Source organism: Brachyistius frenatus, unplaced genomic scaffold (assembly GCF_029030835.1).
Source record: "Brachyistius frenatus isolate BFR_SWC_R1_liver_20210118 unplaced genomic scaffold, ASM2903083v1 Contig_22, whole genome shotgun sequence".
Lineage (NCBI taxonomy): Eukaryota > Metazoa > Chordata > Actinopteri > Embiotocidae > Brachyistius > Brachyistius frenatus.
This window is the reverse complement of record NW_027210621.1, coordinates 5,474,453-5,493,632: the sequence shown is the minus strand read 5'-3', so window position 1 is coordinate 5,493,632 and position 19,180 is coordinate 5,474,453. Positions and strand designations below refer to the sequence as shown.

The 19,180-nt window shown below is 40.8% G+C and overlaps 1 protein-coding gene across 1 annotated transcript in view; it reads left to right on the top strand.

The window, feature by feature from the left end:
* Positions 1-19,180, top strand: part of LOC138620138 (collagen alpha-1(XXIII) chain-like) — a 130,642-nt gene that overhangs the window by 90,545 nt on the left and 20,917 nt on the right. The window contains exons 3-9 of the mRNA XM_069697108.1: positions 870-914; positions 4,950-4,957; positions 6,257-6,283; positions 12,933-12,959; positions 13,136-13,162; positions 15,353-15,379; positions 16,278-16,304. Of these exons, the coding sequence (XP_069553209.1) occupies positions 870-914; positions 4,950-4,957; positions 6,257-6,283; positions 12,933-12,959; positions 13,136-13,162; positions 15,353-15,379; positions 16,278-16,304 (188 nt within the window). The remainder of the gene's footprint in view (positions 1-869; positions 915-4,949; positions 4,958-6,256; positions 6,284-12,932; positions 12,960-13,135; positions 13,163-15,352; positions 15,380-16,277; positions 16,305-19,180) is intronic.

Below are 19,180 nucleotides of genomic sequence, written 5' to 3'. Positions count from 1 at the left end.
AACCTGTGTATCGTGTATAGTATTAGTTTCCCCAGTTTAAGACAGCTGTTACACTGACCTTTGTTCCAGCGACTGTCACATAGTGGATGGGTCGTGGCACTGAGGGGAGCTTTTTCTAATGTAACCTGGAACTCAACAGGGAAAAAAAATGGTCAGCTAAAAATATTCTGTTCAGTGCAGTCATTCTTTATTTCGCTTCTACTAGAGACAACTTTGACAAGACTACAGTTATGAAGCTAAAGGCAAGTTTAGAGGATTTTTGTGTGCCCGATCAGAAAGCTGTGGGTTTTTTTTCCCAATGTTTTCAAGTGCACTATCTTATGAAACAGTTCCTGTGTAAAACTACCAGGGAGACACTGACGCAAATCAGTGGCAGTGTCGAAATGATTCACAGTCTTGTAGCAGAATGAGGTCTGAGCAGAGAGGTCGAACCTTCTACCGGCCACTTACCCTCTCGTGGTTCTGCTCTGGCCATTTTTCAAACCAGACTTCTCCATCAATAGCAGAAATCCTTTTACCAGAAAGGTGGTGGTAGCAGCTGCATCACTGCAGGGTCAAAGGGAAAGTGGATGGATGAGGCCCAAACAGTAATGACGATGATATTCAGCCAGAGAGAAGGGAAAGTCGGTTTTAAACATGTGTGAAAGTCGGTTCAGAATTAAATATAATCATACAGTCTCTTTTTTTTTTTTTGTCATTTTGTTTTTGTTCCTGAATATGACATTTTAAAACCGTGCCAGCTCACACAAACTGAACGCCAGGCAACACATGACCTCCAGCAGTGAAACAGCAGGAGATGCTCAGTTGTTCTCTATTCATCCTTGCAGTGCTGATGTGGTCAATTTATGGCTCTGTCTGTGTTTCCACAGGGCCTCCAGGGAAACGTGGAAGGATGGGAAGACGAGGGGAACCTGGTAAGTGTTGCTGTCATTGTTTATTTCTCCTCTTTTCCTGGAAGACACACTCTTTCTTCATCTCTGTCTCACACTCTTCCTCTTTTTGCTGGGTGATTGGATAAATTTAATCCAAGGGCTGGTGAAGGCAGTGATCCCAGAGTCAGGCCGCTGGATGATGGGCTGCAGTTTGCCCTCCTCTACGTCCCTCCTCATGAGCGCCGACATCGTGCTAACTTTGGCCATGTGGTTGCACTAACTTTGCCCAGATGTCGGCTGTTCTCGCTGAGCGGTAGCAGCTGCTGTAGTACGAGCCTAATGAGAGTCTCCCCTGCCAATATCACTACCCACCATTATGGTGCTGCTTTTTCTCCCCATCCAGACCACAAAACACTCATCGAGGACAAAATTGTGCAAAGACGTAACTCTTGTTTCACAAAAAGGCCGTCACAACAGATAGAGTGGACGTTCTACAAGTTTGAGTCATCCTGATCTGAAATGCTCCGCCAAATTGTGGCGCGACGATATTAGACGATTTTATCAAAACCTGCAGGATGTGTGTCAGATGGGAAAATTTCCAGTCTGGTTGTGATTCACCGTTGTAGATATTTAAAGATTGGATCCGCCCTTCTGAACATGGTGACTAAGTGGAAGCTGACCAGAAAGCTTTATTGCTCTAATTAGCAAACCCAGATTGTTTCTGAAGTCATCCTACCTTTTCAAAACATCACAGTTTTTTTTTATTTGAAATGTTTAGTAATGAGTTAGCACAGCTAACTTTTCAGATGCTGTTGTGCCAATTTTTTTTTTTTTAACCTGGCTAAACCTTTTGCCCTTTTTTAAGCAAATGAGGATGCAGATATTATTTACTTGTTGTTCTGTCAACAAAGTGAACACCAGAGGGTTGTACTACGAAGCGAGATTAGTGGGTTAGCGAGGTATGTTGAGACTAAAGCGTGGAGTGAGACAGTCTTCTGTGGAGTGAGACAATCCTCTGAGGAGGGAGACAGTCATCTGTGGAGTGAGACAGTCTTCTGTGGAGTGAAAAAGTCCTCTGAGGAGGGAGACAGTCCTCTGAGGTGGGCAGTGTTCAGAGACCAACAAACCTCTGTGTCTTTCCTCTGTGATTTTTATATGAGGTATAGATTAATTCCATTGTGTTTTTTTTACTGATATCATCCTACAACAAGAACTGATTGATGCACTAAAGCGTTGCACTTGTACTTATAAGATCTGACAGTAAACCTACCTCTCGCTTTGAATTATGATTTTATATTTCTTTCTTATTTGCTCCTGTCTGTTCGACACCTCCGGGGCTGCAGGTGAAATGATAAAACTAAAACGTCCATAAACCTGATGAGAATACATCTAATAATAAATTAATGTAATTAAATATGCACATGTAATTACTCAGATCTTCCTGTGCACATTATGGTAAGGTGATATTATAAGCCTTTCAACTTTGGCTACACATTCACATAGTTGGCGATTTTTTTTTTTTCCACATCCTTCCATCGTTTAGCAGCTGCAGATGTGCTGCTTTCAGTGTGGATTATGTGTTTAACTTTGTTATAGTTTTTTTTAAATTATAGTTTACCCCTCGTTTTTAAAATATGTCGTTCTGCTGTCTGTACACTTGTCTGTTTGTGATTGGTCAGAAACTGCAAACACCTCTTTAATGTGAACGAGCTCAGAGCCGAAAGCAGAAAGCCTGAGTTAACAGGAAGTCGAGAACCACCGTCGTAGTAGCGATTATCTCTGACCTGACGGCGAGTTTCCGCTTTGTTGAGCGAGCTCAGGCAAAGAGACCCTGAGTATGTTGAACTTGCTCCGTTGTACACCCCTCAGCAGTGTTTCAGTCCCTCTCTTTCTGACATATCCAGCAGCTCTCAGCTTCAACAATGCTGTGTTTTTTTCCCAGCTCCAATAACTGAAGATTATTAGTTTGAGCATTTAAATTAAAGTTTTTTTCATCTTTTTTTTTTTTTTTTTTAGATTGGATTCAATATAAATTAACAAAAGAAATATTTTAATTCTTTTAAGTTGATCCAATGCCTTATTTCTCCCAGTGTTTCTCCTCAAGATGTAAATCTTAATCACAAAGACTCAGTAATTCAATAAAACATCTGGACACTTGTTTTTAACAATCATGACTCAAACAGAAGTTATAATTGTGTCTTTGATGGGGACTATTTTCAGCTGCAGATTCGGTGCACCAGTGAGCATTCACAGCAACACTCCGGGGCTGGTTATTGACAAGAAAAATCTAAAATATCACCAGACTTTCTCAATATTCTGTTTACTCTCCAACTATGTCTGAATCATTACGGAAATCACTCTGAGTTCTGTGACTTCTTCAGGCAATAACAAGGTCACCTAAATTACTTTGTTTTTCACCACGGTTGTACTTCCACCTGCTTGGTGTTTCGCAGGAGGATAATCATTACAAGAAGGCTCGCCGCTACAGATTTGACACAGGATGCTCTGTATTTGAAAGAGCGGTCGTGGTTCTGTTTAGGTTGTGTTTCCTATTTCGTAGTTATTCATTGACACATTGCTGCCTGACCATCAGTGCGTGGGTAGGTGGCTGTTGTGCCATCCCCTAGCTGATTACTTTGTTTTACAAGACCAGAAGAAGTTTTCGCTGTTCTCTCTGGTAAACAAATGAGAGCGGAGAAGAAAAACAGAAACCTTAATAACAGGAAAAAGGCCAGACGGATTAGTTAGGCATCTTAAAATCAGCTCTCAGTGTCGCCTTGTCTCCTGCCTCCATTGTCCATTTTTTTGTTTTAGTTTTTACTTGCGTTTCTTTTTTTCTTCTGCTTGCTTCTTTCTTTCTCATTATTTTACAAACACACACACATACCTGTCTCAGTTTCAGCGGTTATAACTTGTCTCACTGTTTGGCTCTCTGGCCGGTGAATTTGTTTATCTAACTGTCTGGCGTCTAGACACAGCTACACTTGATTGACTTGGTCTTAATGGCTCATAAACACCAACACCTCCCTCCTCTTCTTCTTCTCTTAACTCTCCCACCCCTCATACATCCATTTTCACCTCCTGCACCACTTATCACAAAGTTCACCTTTCCATTGAATCAAACAGCCAGTCTAAAGGCTCCTTCAAGCTCCTCCTTTTTCTGTGTTTAAATTGTAACAAAACAACACAGATATCACACTTTCCTTGATATGGGATCTGCTTTCAATCTCGCTGAGTTTATGTAGATGTTTCATCCATGCTGATGAGTTGTGGTCTATAGAGATGGAAGGACTCCAAATTGAGCCATACACTTTAATTGTGTTAACAATCACATAAATCATGATGGGTTTTGAATTTAGATCAGATAGATTTAAAGCAATCACGGATATAAAATATTTTAATGACAGAAATTATATATTCACTGTGGGGGGTTTATGTGGTTTATTAGCGCACTCTGCCTTGCACTTTCAAGTTAAGTTTTTTTCATAAGAATATTCCATTAAGACCAAGACCACTAAGACCGAGAGGAGCTCTTTGATCATTACTGTTGTTTTTGGTTAGGCCCAGTATGAAAAGCAGAATGTACAATTTGCTGCTGAGGCTCAACATCAGAGCATTTTAATCACATCTGAAAGACTGCCTCAGAGAAATCTCAGAGACGTCTTTTTTATACTTTAAAGAGACAAACAGTTTGCCAGCACACCCCGACCTTTTCACTCCGTGTTTGTCCTCCTTCTAATACACCCGTATCTCCTTAAGAAACAAAGACTTGACATGACTTCATATAATAATGCAAAACATGACCCATGATCCAGAAGTCTGTTTATCATAATGGGTTCACCACAAGCTGCACTGGCAGCAGCTCTAATGAGCTTGTTCTGTACCATATTCAGTTGGTTAATTACAGTCATCATATAATGAACCACATTGCATGTGCTGTTTTTCTGTTGCGTACCACTGTTCAGAGGATTTGATTGCTGTACAAACCAAAAGTTCCTGTAACTCGCACATGCTGCACTCCATGTGTCAATGGAGATTTATATTTTCTAATGTCTTATTTCTCTTTTTCTGTTGCAGGGCCTCCTGTAAGTATAATTTCATCTCATCCAGGTAGTATTGAAATGAACTAACTGAGGTTTTGATATTAAATAATGCAAACACACACACACACACTTACACACACACACACACACACTGTGTATCATCCCTCACTGTACGCTGTTGGACAAACTGCAAGTCGAGACAGAAATAATCTTTTCTCACACAGCAGTAAAACATGAACACAGAGACACACAAACTTTCGCAGACTCACTCAACACGTGTGCATCCACAGAATATGCCAATAAATGGACCACCTGTGTGTGTGTGTGTGTGTGTGTGTGTGTGTGTGTGTGTGTGTGTGTGTGTGTGTGTGTGTGTGTGTGTGTGTGTGTGTGTGTGTGTGTGTGTGTGTGTGTGTGTGTGTGTGTGTGTGTGTGTGTGTGTCATGGTGATGGTCAGGGAGTGGTGACTAGCAGCGAGTTGTTCTCCTCTGTCGGACTGTAGCTCCTGCTGACACCTTAACAGACAAATATATTTATATAAAAACACTGCCGCCGTCAGGTTTTGAAATGTTCTGACCCGTGTCAGAAGAGTGATCAATTTCCTCATTTATTTATTAATTTATTTATTTGGTCGGTCCCATGTGGCACTGATCGGTTATGCAGAAGCAGAAATGCTTTTAAATGCACTATAACATTTTCCAGAAACATCAGAACAGAGCAGCGTGTCCAGCTGACGTTTTTTTTTTTTTAAATCCAGGGAAATGGTTTGATTGGAGAAAACTGTCCGTGCATCTGGTTTTCACTAAGTGTGCATGAAACCTGAACGCACCCAAAATCCTACAGCCTACATCCCATAAATTGATGGGAAGGTGCAGTAATAGAGACACCTGCTCCTCCACAAAATAGCAATCTGTTGGTACCATTTGTCTCAGGCAGGTATATTAGGGGAGAACGATATACTTGTAGAATGAAAACTACTGAAATAAGGATTTGTAATTGTGTTCATGGAGGTTGTTTTTAAAAATATGTACATAAACAGATGGTAAAATTGTCAGATACAGGCAAACATTGTGGTGTAAACATATGACGACGTCGTTACTTAATTCCAAACACTAACACAGACTGCACATAAAGTAGCTTAGCTCATTCAACAACTAAAGCTTTTGCACGAATCAGTAAAATCTCAACCATGATCCTTGACATCATTAACTGCTTGTCTGCTGTTAGTATTAAAGGTACCAGGTCCTGTGAGTTCATGTAAATCCAGTGTGTTGTGTGCAGCTGTTGGTTTCTGTTCAAACTTGTCTCAGTGCTTCATGCTTCAATGTCTAACCTCACCAGGGCAAAGCTGGACGGGATGGATACCCGGTAAATTAGATTTTTATTTATCCTGTCACTCTTCGATTCACCCAATCATGTCTCTGCTTTAGTAGAGATTTTCTGTCTCTTTTCTTCTCTTAAATTGTCTTTACTCTAATTATCGCCTGTTTCCTCTCCTTATTCCTCCTGCAATTTTCAACACTTATTCACCAGTGATGATGTATCCTGCCCCATGACTGAGAAGTGACTCAAATACAAAGACACTTGCAGTTAAACACAAACAGACACAGATCCCTCAGTTTGGTAAAATGAGATGGCCTCTTTTATCACCCGTTGGCAATTAGAAACATTAAAACCTACTGACTCACAGCGGAGAATAGTAAAATTCTAAATGTGTGGAGTGCATGTGAAAATGAGTAAACATAAGCAGCAGTAGACACAAATCAGCAATCATGTCAATATACCATAAGTAAACATAAACCACAAGATTGTAAACCATACCAATGAACATGTGAAATATTCATCCACGTGGCATCAGTCATGGCCTCTTCAATGAGCTCTATTACTCTTTAAAAAATAAAAAAAAAAAAACTGTGTACATCCACACTTGCTCAAGAGAAAACAGGTTAATGATCTCCACCTTTTTCACTAAACAAAAAGCCAGTTCTTGTGTTATCCAAAGATGTAGCGGTCCCTAGTGGTCGGTTAGACCATCACGTTTCTCCACAACTAATTAGATGAAGTCAGTTTTGGTTGTGTTTATCAAATTCTCATTGTCGAATAAGGATACAACATCCTCATGATTCAGGAGCTGATGCTGTATGAGCATCCGGATTCATGAGACCTGCATCTATGCACAGTGGTGTAGTTCACAGGCTATTTGCATGTACATTGTGAGTGTAGTGTACAACCTTTCATGAGTCACGGTGACACCACTGTCTGGTTGCCACGGTGACCTGCAGTAGTCACCCGACATCATGTTCCTGGACATCCTGTCTGGTTGCTTCGTTACGCATGTCGTCTTACATGTCGGTGAACTTTGGGGGCTGCTGCTCTCTCCCAGGCAGGTTCCCATGCAGTCTGCCTGGCACCGCACGGCCCTGCTGACGGGAAATGCCTGCTGCTAATTACACACAGGTGGAGCGAGCGCACAAATAAGTGTGTGCACATTTGTTTACCTGACTGCGTTCATCTCTGTCATTGTATTTATTAGAGTTTTGGCACATTTGAATGTCATTTCATGCTGTCAAACATATTAATTAAATGATGTCATGTTTTGCTTCAAAGCTTCATAATCTGGTTCATCCTTCCCCGTCTTGTTAGCACAATAAAATCAATCCTCACAGCACTACGTAGATGAAACAACAACTGGAGGAGCTCCTTTTGTAAACTGTAAGAGGCAGCTTCCTGTGTATGAAGTTACAGTGAAACAACAGCAGATTAATCATACTGGAAGTTAACATGGACAGCATTTCATTTAAAAGCAGCAGAGATGATCAAGTTTCAAGCTCTGGAGTTTAATCGGGCCGTTCTTCCTTTTGGGTAGCGGTGTTTGTGTATCTGTGTCCATATGTGCAGATGTGTGTGGATTCCATCCAACCACCTATGGTGTACGGACATCTCTGCAACAAAGACCAGAACTGTGGAAGTGGTCAGAGGTCCATGTGTGTGTGTGTGTGTGTGTGTGTGTGTGTGTGTGTGTGTGTGTGTGTGTGTGTGTGTGTGTGTGTGTGTGTGTGTGTGTGTGTGTGTGTGTGTGTGTGTGTGTGTGTGTGTGTGTGTGTGTGTGTGTGTGTGTGTGAGACAGAGTGTTTGATATGCTTTCACACCAATAACTTCATCCACATGCACTGTTCATATGAAGAGCGCAGCATAAATCAACACAAATGAGTAAAGTCAGTTACCGGAGAGCGCTGCGGTGCTGACTGTGTTGTGCCAGAGACTTGTGCCAACTAAACTTCTTCTTTTTTTTTTTTTCCATTGTTAAAACAAACAGCCAGATCGTTTTCCTGCACCTTTTTTTTTTCCTGTCCTCTCTCACCCCTGTTATGTCTCTCTGAATCAAATGCAATGCCAGTTGCATTTTAACCAAGCTTTTAATCAAGCTTTTAACCCGCAGCAGCCAGCAGTCTGACCAAACTTTATTTATCCCTTAATTAATTTTAAGTAACTACAATTAGCTCCACCCTGCCCACCTGCACCATTAAATTGATGTACACATTAATGCATGATATTGATATATATTACACTGAAGTGTACTCTGCATCAATGAGCACTGTTACTATTGATACTTCACTATTCTGGATATCTAGTAATATACATGAATAGTATGCAAAACCAAGTAGTTCTATAGTGAAATGTTCCAATTTTTATTTAGTAAGTAAAACATCTGAGTCTTTCTTCCACCACTGATCAGTAGTCATATAAGCGATGTGCATGTTTGATGGTGTGTGAGTGTGCATGAGCTGTGCTTCATTCAGGTGGCATACAGATGTTGAGCTCATCAGAATAATGCATGCAGTAGTTCACTTCCAGTGACTCGTCAGTAACACGATAAACACTGTTAATGAAATGTGGTTTGTGTGTATGTCAAGCATAACACTGTGTTAAGTAAGTGTGTGTGTGTGTGTGTGTGTGTGTGTGTGTGTGTGTGTGTGTGTGTGTGTGTGTGTGTGTGTGTGTGTGTGTGTGTGTGTGTGTGTGTGTGTGTGTGTGTGTGTGTGTGTGTGTGTGCGCGTGTGCGTGCGTGCTGATGTATGTTTTCTCTCCTTATGTAACCCTGTCACTTCCTCCACTCATAAATCACAGCCATAGTGGAGTTTCAGAAAAGAGCCTTCCCGCTGTCAAACAATCAATCAGTCAGACAGACTGACAGACCAGTGCAGAGGGGTAAACACACACTCACACACACACACACACACACACACACTCTTATTCATGTGCGCAGTCACCAGCGGGCCCAGCCACGAGCGTGTTTATACGAGAGTGCCAGTGTGTGACAGACAGCGGACCTCACTCAGCAGAAACAGTCCGAGGCCTCCATTGTTCTGCCTTCCAGGCTGCTGAGCAAAGATTAAAGCCAGACAGTCCCCCAACAACATGTCAGTAATTTTCTGTCCCAAACGCACTGCTCTCTGGTATGCTTTAGTGTGCTCTTTGTTTCTGCTTGAAGCCACTGTCCTTTAAGAAATACAAGTCATGTGTCACAAATTCTGCACAGAAAGATTGTCAAAGAAGGGTTTGAGAGGAAAAGATGATGAGGATGCCAGATACAACAGTTCTCTTCCCATCTTCCTTCATTTTGACATCACAAAATGAAGTTCATTGAGCCTGAAGTGTGTTGAGACGTCTGCTCTGATGTGCAGACACCAGCGTTTCATGCAGCATCCTCAACAATTACACCCTGCTGGATAATTACCAGTCTGCACCATAGGGAGGGCAATAAAGACAGTAAAGACACCCCTCGCCCCTTTTTCATTGGCCCTGAGAGACACGCACATGCAAACAGACACTCATGCACGAGCCAACGTGCACATTCACACATTCACGAACACAAACACGGGCCCTCCTGCAGGCCAAGTTATTTTCCAGAAATGTGTTCAAAAGCCATATAAGTGGTGGGAATGTGTGTCCAAACTTGTGCTGAAGGATGCTGCAGAACAGGATGCAGACTAGAAATACACACAAAGAACCACACTCAAATAAAAGGGTATTATTTCATTTTCTCCCACATTTACTTTGGGTTTCGGTGGTAATTTCAGGCCTGTTTTCTCACTTTTCTTAAAATTAATCTCTTTAGTTTTTCCCAGTCCTCCCTCCTTCCCTTTATTCTTCAGCCTGATCCATTTTTTGTGGTATGAGATGAAGAGATTTTAGCAGCAGCCCTTTACCCCAACCCTCCAAACCACAGCCCCTCTTGGGATTTTTTTTTTTTAGTTCAGCTTGTTCTATTTATGATTGAATTCCAGCTCTTCTTTATGCCTCGCAGACTGTTGTACTGTAGATGTGTACCTTGTAGGTACAGAACAGCTATACAAAAAATAAACAGAAATTGTATTGATGGCAACACATCAAAATCCAAATCCCCTGGCTTGTGTTTCATGTATTGTTATTTCTATAACCCCATCTATACCATTTTGCCCTTGTTTTTCACCTCTGTTGCTGTTTTAAGCTAGTATAAGTATATTTCAAAGTATCTTATCATCAGAGGAGCTTCCTGGGGCTCTCCGTCATTGGTTGAGACATGACTCCAGGTAGCTACAGTAATTTTGCACCTTTCGTCACTCAATATTGGATACCAGTAAGTAGTTTTACACTATATACTTCTTCCTTATGTCAGATGTCCGTTTTATTTTTGAGAATATACATTTTGCAATCATATCCTCAGAAAGGAAAAGAACGGTAGTTGTGCCCAGAGTTCACAGGCCTCTGTGTGGCTTGTTAGTGGCAGTAAATCAGTCTCTTCTCGCTCCGGTTCAGACTCTTGCGGCAGCCGATGACCTCGCAATGTGCACCTCGTCTACTCATCCCGACGAGCCTTGAAGAGCCGGGCGCTGATAAACACTCCCAGATGCAGAGACATCACCAGACGCACACATACACACACACACACACACATATATATATATATAGTACATATAGATCCAGAGATATGGACCCGGAAAGCAAGGAAAATTGTAGGCTCATTCAAATTATCCCACTCATGTGTGACGTGATAAATACAGCTGGCTGCATTTAATAGAGTGCTAAAACTACAAATCTGTCCTCTGCTGTATGTTGCATCCAGTGAAAGAAATAAAAAAGGATCACAACGTCTCAGCTTTAGACAGTCATAGTGACATTATTGAAGTCCAACTGCTCCCAGTCATTCGTTCCACCCAATTGTCACCCACCTACTGCTGATTTCACAAGGGTCCCCTGATCAAAAAGACGAAGGAAGCCTCAAAGTCTTTTCACTGTGCTTCTTATAACGGACCACAAATGTTTTTGACAAGAGTTTGTAGCCACGCCGGCCCATTATGAAACTGAAGCAGAGCAGCAAATTATCACAATAACAAGTAATGAGAGCAACACATATCACCCCCCCCACACACACACACACACACACACACACACACACACACACACACTTCCCTCTTCCTTTCCTCATCTTCCCTCATGTGTCCATCCATCAAAGCCATCGGCGATGACACTGGGAGATTTTCACTATTTTCACCTCGGGCCCGATAGCACCCACAGGGCTGATAAAGCAGGAGATAAAGAGAAAGGGCAAAATTTGTGCAAGCCATTCAAGGCCAGAGACAATGACTTTTAATGACAGTTTCCAGTCTGGAAAGCCAGCAGGACTGTGACGGGTTGAGCAACCCAGGACTCGAGGGATGCTGTAAAAACTGTTAGCTTAACATTGAGTATGGTCGTTAAGGAGGAAGTCAACACTAGCCTTTACCACATACATCACATGTAAGTGTTTTTGGAAAGTTTGATCCGAGAGCTAACTCTTCCTTTATGTTGAAGTAAGGATCTGAAGGTTTGGGTCTTTGAACTGAGTGTTTCTTCGCAGAGGAGGTTCAGCGACTGCTCATCTGTTTTTATTGAGCTAAACAAAGTGGACACTCCAACTGCAATTTCAGCACTTGAGCGAGGTTGAATAGGGACTGTTGGATTATCTCATCATGTCAAACACACACACACACACACACACACACACACACACACACACACACACACACACACACACACACACACACACACACTCACATAATAGATGTGCGGTTGTGTGGCAGATTAATCCAGCTGGAACAAATCTACCCACAGCCCATAATGTTGCATTCTAAATCCTAAATAATTATAAACTACAACGACTTGGCAAGACCTTAATGTAATATATTAGCCTTGTTAACATAACACACAAACACACATATGGGGCAGGATATACATACACATTTATTTATAAAAAAAAAAAAAAAAAAAAAAAACTTTCTTCTCTTACTTTTTCACTCTTCTCTTGTTTACAAGCCTGCTTTTCACTGTCCACACTCTAAATGCTCGACTTTCCAAATCTATTTATGGAGACAAGACTGAAACATTATGAATAAGTAACAGCTGGTTTAGGATATTTTAGGGGGAGAACATTGTCTCGTCAATGGATTTAAAACTGTGTTCTCAATGAGATTCCTCATTTGCAGCAGACTCAGTAGATGTTTTTGAAGCTGGCCATTAAAAGAGAAGTTTCACACTTTTGGGAATGGGCTCATTTCCTTTCTTGCTGAGAGTTAGATAAAAAGATTGACACTACTCTCATGTCTCTATGTCAAATATGAAGCTAGAAATATGAGAATGTCAGCTTAGCGAGAATACAGACTGGAAATGGGGAAAGAGAGATAAAAAAAAAAAATAGCATCTGCAAAGCTCACTAATCAAAACTTTATAAAAACTGATATATAAAGATGATAGATTATGGTTATATGTAGGGTTGTGTAGTGCTGGGCTATTTCTTTGTCAAGCATAGTCATTGGCTATGCTAAGCTAACCACCTCCTGACTCTAGCTCCCTTCCCGATATCATATAGCTATAATCATGAGAGTGGTATCGATGCTCTCGGACAATGTTCCCAATATGTTCAACTGTTCCTGCACTGGTTCTGTCAACATGACCCTCAAAAGTTTTTCATAATTTCTCTTTATCTGCCTTCCAACAGGGTCCACTTGGCATGGATGGTAAACCAGTGAGTATCCTTGTAGTCTGATTTGTAAAATATTCTCGAAATGACCATTTGTCATTTGTATTTCTTTGCCCTGTACCTGTAAATGCTGCTGTAGTGTAAAAAATTTCCCTTTGAGGGATTAATAAAATATCTATCTATCTAACAGTTTTATTTTCACTTTGTTTTTCTCCTCTCAGGGTTTACCAGGTCTCAAAGGAAGCCAGGTACACCACGACACACCTGCCTGTCTTGATTTGGTTTTATAACAATACGTATATATTACACTGAAGAAATTCCTCTTCAAAGATCTTTCTAACTGTGAATCCAGGTGGGCATTTTGGCCTGTAAGACAGGTGATGATTTGTTATACCTCATCAATCACTTTTACTGTTCCTTAGGAACGTATAGCGAGTGAGTATAAAACCTACGGTAGCCATCTCATTTCTTGTTCCAGCTCTTAAGTCATCCCCAGGCTCACGGCCGCAGGGGAGTCATGGCTCAACTGAACCGAGGGCTGAAATCCCCTTTGCACTCCCATCCATCAACCCTCCCCTCAAACCCCGTTACAGTCCCAGGCACACCCAGGTGTAGCGTGGAAACGGATCAAGCAGAGCAAATTGGTTACACACCAGTGGGAAAAGCAAGAGAGAGAATAGAGTTTATAACCTTCAACAGAGGCTCTTTAAAAAGCCATTATAGGACCCGCTGCCCCTCCTTCAGCCCGAGAGAGGGACGAGTCATCTGCTGAAATGTAAACCCCTCACAGCATTATGAGAGCTGTTTGAACAGTTCCTCTGCAAACACCATTTAACTGTTGCTTCCTGCTGGGGGAGACCTCAAGCTGTGTCTGCCCTTTAATAGGACTCTCCCCATCACCGAGGGTCTGCTGTAAAATCACAACAGGTGTGACGCAGACCTCGTGGCCAGAGTCGCCTACGAACTCAAGGGACGTAGGGATGAAAATGTTGTAGCACAATATGATTGATTTGTGAGTGGACCTCAGATTTTAGTTTGTCAAACGTCTGTTTAAAAGGTCTGTAATGAACCATCAAGCTGTCTTTTTATGTGCAGGCTAAATATATAAATGTTTTTTTACTGAATGAATTGTAGTACTCACGAAAACATTTTGTGGCAAATGGGTTTCCCCTTTTAAAAATCCTGCACATAACACTACAACTGAAATTAAACCTGATGTAGAAATCATCTCACCAGGAAAACTAACTCACCTCTTAACATCCGTGACATATTTAGTATTCTAATATAACGTTTGGTTGGTTTGAGGGAGTTTGAATTGGCTGTAGATTTATAAAATGAAATTCACATCAATACAGTAAAGAAAAAACTAAAACGTGTCAAAATAAAGACATCACTGGTGTGCATTCACTTGAGTTAAACCTACCAGCCCCTTCATCTTGTCTTCTGGATCAGTGGATCAGTGAGCGGTGCAGGAGATAAGCTGCTGCATGTCATCATGTGGCCACTCACATTAACTGCTTATCCTTCAGCGTTGTTCTCCTGAACACAATTAGAGCTCCTGTCCAGACAGACTGCCAGACAGCGAAGACAGTGAAAGGCAGCACGTATTAGAGCGGGAGACTTCAAGGTAGATACCGTGGCAGATTTAGGGACACAGGACTGAAAACAAGCAGCCAGAGGGAAGGAGTATATGAAATACAGCATAGGACAAGTGGGAAAACGGACAGAGTAGAAACATGACTTTAACATAAATGATGACCAGGCTGTGAGAGGTCAAATCTGTCACTTTTAGAGAGACTGTGGCTGAGATCAGAGACGGTTCTAGGCAGGTTTCCACATCCTCTTCGTCTGTCTGTCCTTCACAGTCAGTTCGCGGTTTGTGGTGCCGCCGCATTTGGCGTCCCTGTGCCACTTGTCAGCGGTGGACAGATGGAGACGGGCAGACAGGCAGATGAACCAGGGCACCAAGCGGGCAAACTGGCAGGGATTAGCTCATCTGTGGGCCTGGTGTTCATAAAACTCTCAGACACAAACAGGGACTGTCCCTGTGCGATGTTTGAGATGTTTTTAGTTAGTGTTTACAACACTCCACATCTCAAACATCTAAAGAGCTTTCCTTTGACAGAGCGACTAGTGCAGGAACAAAGAAAATGTTGCTCTTACAGTTTTATCTCTTAGCAAAACAGTTTTTATCTCTCAAAGAGAAATCTTAAAGTTCATATGGTCTTCCATAAATGAAATATGCTCAGACAAAAGGGACTTTAGATTGAGCAGTCTCTATGGCATGACTGCATTAAGTGATATTACTGGCTTGCCTTACTGTTTGATTGAATACTCCCTGCTCAAAGTCAGTTGCAGATGCACTATGATGTATGTTGCTCATATGATAACTGATTTATCTTGACCAACTGACTCAGATTATCTCCTCCCTCCTACAGGGACCGGCCGGACCCAAGGGAGAAAAGGTATGCTTCACTGTGGTTTTCAACAGCTGCCATTATACAAGTCAATGTGCTGTATGGAGGGATTTCTCACATTAATTTAAAGCCTTCAAGTAGACACAAGTGTGAGTACACTTATACACACGTCGCCCTCCCACGTTCACGTTTTCACTGTACGTCCATCAAACGAGCCATAGATTACATGTAGTTATGTAGGAGCTCATGTGTCTCCGCACATTCTCACGTCAAGGCACTAAGCAGGTTTACAGGCCTTCCGCAAAGCCCGATGATAGCCAGATGTTTTTCCCGCTCTGTGAACCTCTGCCCAGCCTAAGATGTTAGTGACCGTAAGAGCTGCAAGAGCTGGCAGAGGAGGGCGTGTCATGTGCTCATTTGTGTCCGCACTGATGGGTAACTGTGTGTGTGCGTGTACACATTTTTGCACTCAAGCGAAAATTGTCCAGATAAGCTGAACCACAATAACAACACAACTGCAATAAACAGCATCTGTCAGAACAGGAGCCGGTCTGATTAGCGGTGGCTTCGTCTGACGGCTGATGCCGAGGTTTGGAAAATTGGCTCCCTTCGTGTAATCATGCTTGTAGCTCTATGATGAGAACATGAACTCCTCATCAGGGAACCGACAGTCCTCCGCTCGTGCGCCCCCACTCTTTCCCCATCGATCTCATCCTGTCAGATGATTCTATTTGAAGCCTATCAAATCATTTGTACAGTGAAGGTCAACATCCTGAGCTGCTTTAGGAACAGATGACCTTTGAGTCGCTTCCTTCCCAGACACAAATAGTCATTTTTAAACCTGTCTGTCACAGCATCACTACAGTATCTGTTGAATGAGTGATCCTGGGTGGATCTGCAGTGCTAATAATGGCTGACAATTGTTATTTTCCTGTTTTCCTCCTAGGGTGACCAAGGGGATGTTGGGCCAAGGGTAAGTCTTGTTTTCTGTCTTTATCTGAGAAGGTTAGATAAGATGCTTTTGGTTGTTTCTTCATTACTCGGTAGAAAAATATGTTGTCCTTCAACTGTTTTACTTTTCATGTCGTTAAAAATGAGCTTCTATTTAAGCTTTCCCTCCAGTTATTTCTTTCCTTCTTCTATTTTTTTTTCATTGTCCGTCTCCCTTTTAATTTTCATTCTTTTAATTTAAGTTTCATAATTTTTTTTGTCAGTGTCAGCAGACACTGTGATGTCTATTCAGTCATTTGAAGAACTGAATTTAATTTGAAATATGGAAATAAATAATTGTGCATCACACAATGATTTCATAAAATATTCTATCTCCTTCAGTTCTACTGCAGATTAAATAATTGAATTAAACAGCGGGTCTTTCAAAAGGTCAAAGGTCATAATGCAAATCTATGTCTCAATAAGTCTAGAAAGGTTTTGTTCCTGTTAAAAGGGAGTTTTTCCTTCCTTGTTCGAAGCAGCTTGTCGTGTTAAATGTCTTGCTGTGACTTATGTTGGTATTGGGTGCTGTATAAATCAAATTTAATAGGTTTGTTATCATCCAACAATAAAAGAAACTCTACCTGTTTCCTCTGTGATGACAAGACTTCTGAGAAATTTTAAAACACTCGGTCAAGAAATTGTCCGACACGGAATCCCCCTTGAAACCACAACTTGTCATTTTTACATTTTGTTTTTTGTTTGGATAAAACAAACAATATGTAATGTGTGTACGCTTCAGCGGTTCTGTTAGGTGGATTTTATTACCTTCAGAAAGAGCTACAGTAAGTTTGCTGCTTCTCCAGTTCCCATTCTTTATGCTAACCTAACCATCAGCTGGCTGTAGCTTCATGTGTGCAGACAGGAAAGCCATACTGATTGTCTGACAGGGGCTAAATTCATCATATAATTTTACTTCTATAGCAACCAAAAACATACAAATAAAACTGCCCTTCTATTTAAAAACTACGACATGTGTCTTAAACGTATCAGTGCACCTGAATTTAAAAATGTCTTAGGACTGCCAGAGGAGGATTTCACAGAGAAAGAAAAAGGGCTATGGTTTAAACACAGACCAGAAAGAGTAACGGACCATCACATTGTAAACCAAGGTCCAAGAAGACAGAATATATATTTTATATTTTTTGACCAGAACTCATCACTTCCTTGTTATCATACTGGGGTAACAAAGGGGACATACAAGGAGAAAAACGTGAAAATCACATCAATCACAAGTTTTGGTCCGTCCAAAGTCTTTCAATAATCCGAGAGAAAAGAGTATTTATCCTGTGCGGTTTCCCCAGCAACTGTGCCAACAACACGGTCTCGCTCCTGTGATGAGGTTCAAGTTGCCCACATCTCCAAAGCCAGAGATGAGAAATTATGTTATTAAAGAACGATGGAAATACTTAGACCTCACCATCAAAACTCAATGGTTGGGGCAGTGGGCCAAAGCTGCCATCTAGTCTCACCCAAACTATGTTTTTTGTAGCGTTAAAGGGAAACTTCACTCTGCATCTGGTCCGTGTTGTCAGTGCTGTCTTTTTATGTGATATCATTCCACCCTCCATGAGATCTATGTAATTATCTCCTATTTCACTCAGTGTGGTTTGAAAATAAGCCCCCTGTGCTTTACATGCTGGAGGGTTCAGGTTCTTTGAAGGAGTCACGTACCCCATTAATCCTGCATGTTTTTTTTTTTTTCTAGTTTTATTGTGTTTAGAAGAGAATATCAGGTCAGCTTACTTTTTCACCTGCAAATAAAAGTTCGGATGGACTTCTGCAATTTAAATTTAAACATCCAAACCCTGTTATTTCTTTGTTTTTCTCTGCACGTTTTCTTCCTTCTCTTCCTTTCACTTGTAGAAACGTGAAAAGGAAATGAATGATTAGTTGATTTAAAAAATATGCCATTCAACAAACAATAAATCTGTAACAATTTTATCGTGTTTCTTAAACATTTTGGGCATGTCAACTTATAAAGTATACTTTTTTAGAATTGTATTAGACCTCACCATCAAAACTCATTGTTTAATAAAATAAAAAAATAAAAAATAAAAAACTAAGGTTAATTATTCAGTTAGATTATTCAGTAAAGAGTCATAACATAGTCAATATATGTGTAAGAAGTTGGGTCTTAATAATTACAACTTTGATAATTATTTGGCATTTAATCATAAACTGGTATTATCTGTAGTGCTTTTATAAGTTTGACATGCAGATGCAAAGTGTGAAAAAAATTAAACACTTAGTACATACTGTTTATTTATTATATAATTAGATAAGTCACATGACCAGCAGCAGCTTATGAGTACTGCAGTTGATGCAGACCAACAAAACTGGTCATTGTTTATTTAATAACTATTGACTTCTAAAGACTAACACTCTCCAGAGTTATTCATTAACCCATTTGATTATCTTAATTATTATTGAATTACCCTCAATTATTTTCCATCTAAATAATATCTGACAAAAATTGTTATTGCCATTTTGCAGTGACCTGTCTTGTGCGTTCCAAAACTCATTAACTTTTAAAAAAAAAGTTCACACATTAAATACTTATAAAAACTACAAATGTGTCTTTTGACAGGCTTTTTGTAGCAACTTTCTTCTTGCCTTGAATATTACAAACATATTTTAGCAAATAACATGATATGGACTAATAATTATAGACCAGATGTGTAATCAAACGTCCTCTAAGATCTGGAGCCTGACAATAATGGGATAACAGAGTGTGTAAGAGTATTGGAATGAAACTGAGAAGCTATTGTTTTATAGCAGCGCACAAATGGAGTGTAAATTTGACATGGCTGCCCAATGGAACAATATTTATGATGCGGCTCAGAAGCATTACAGAAA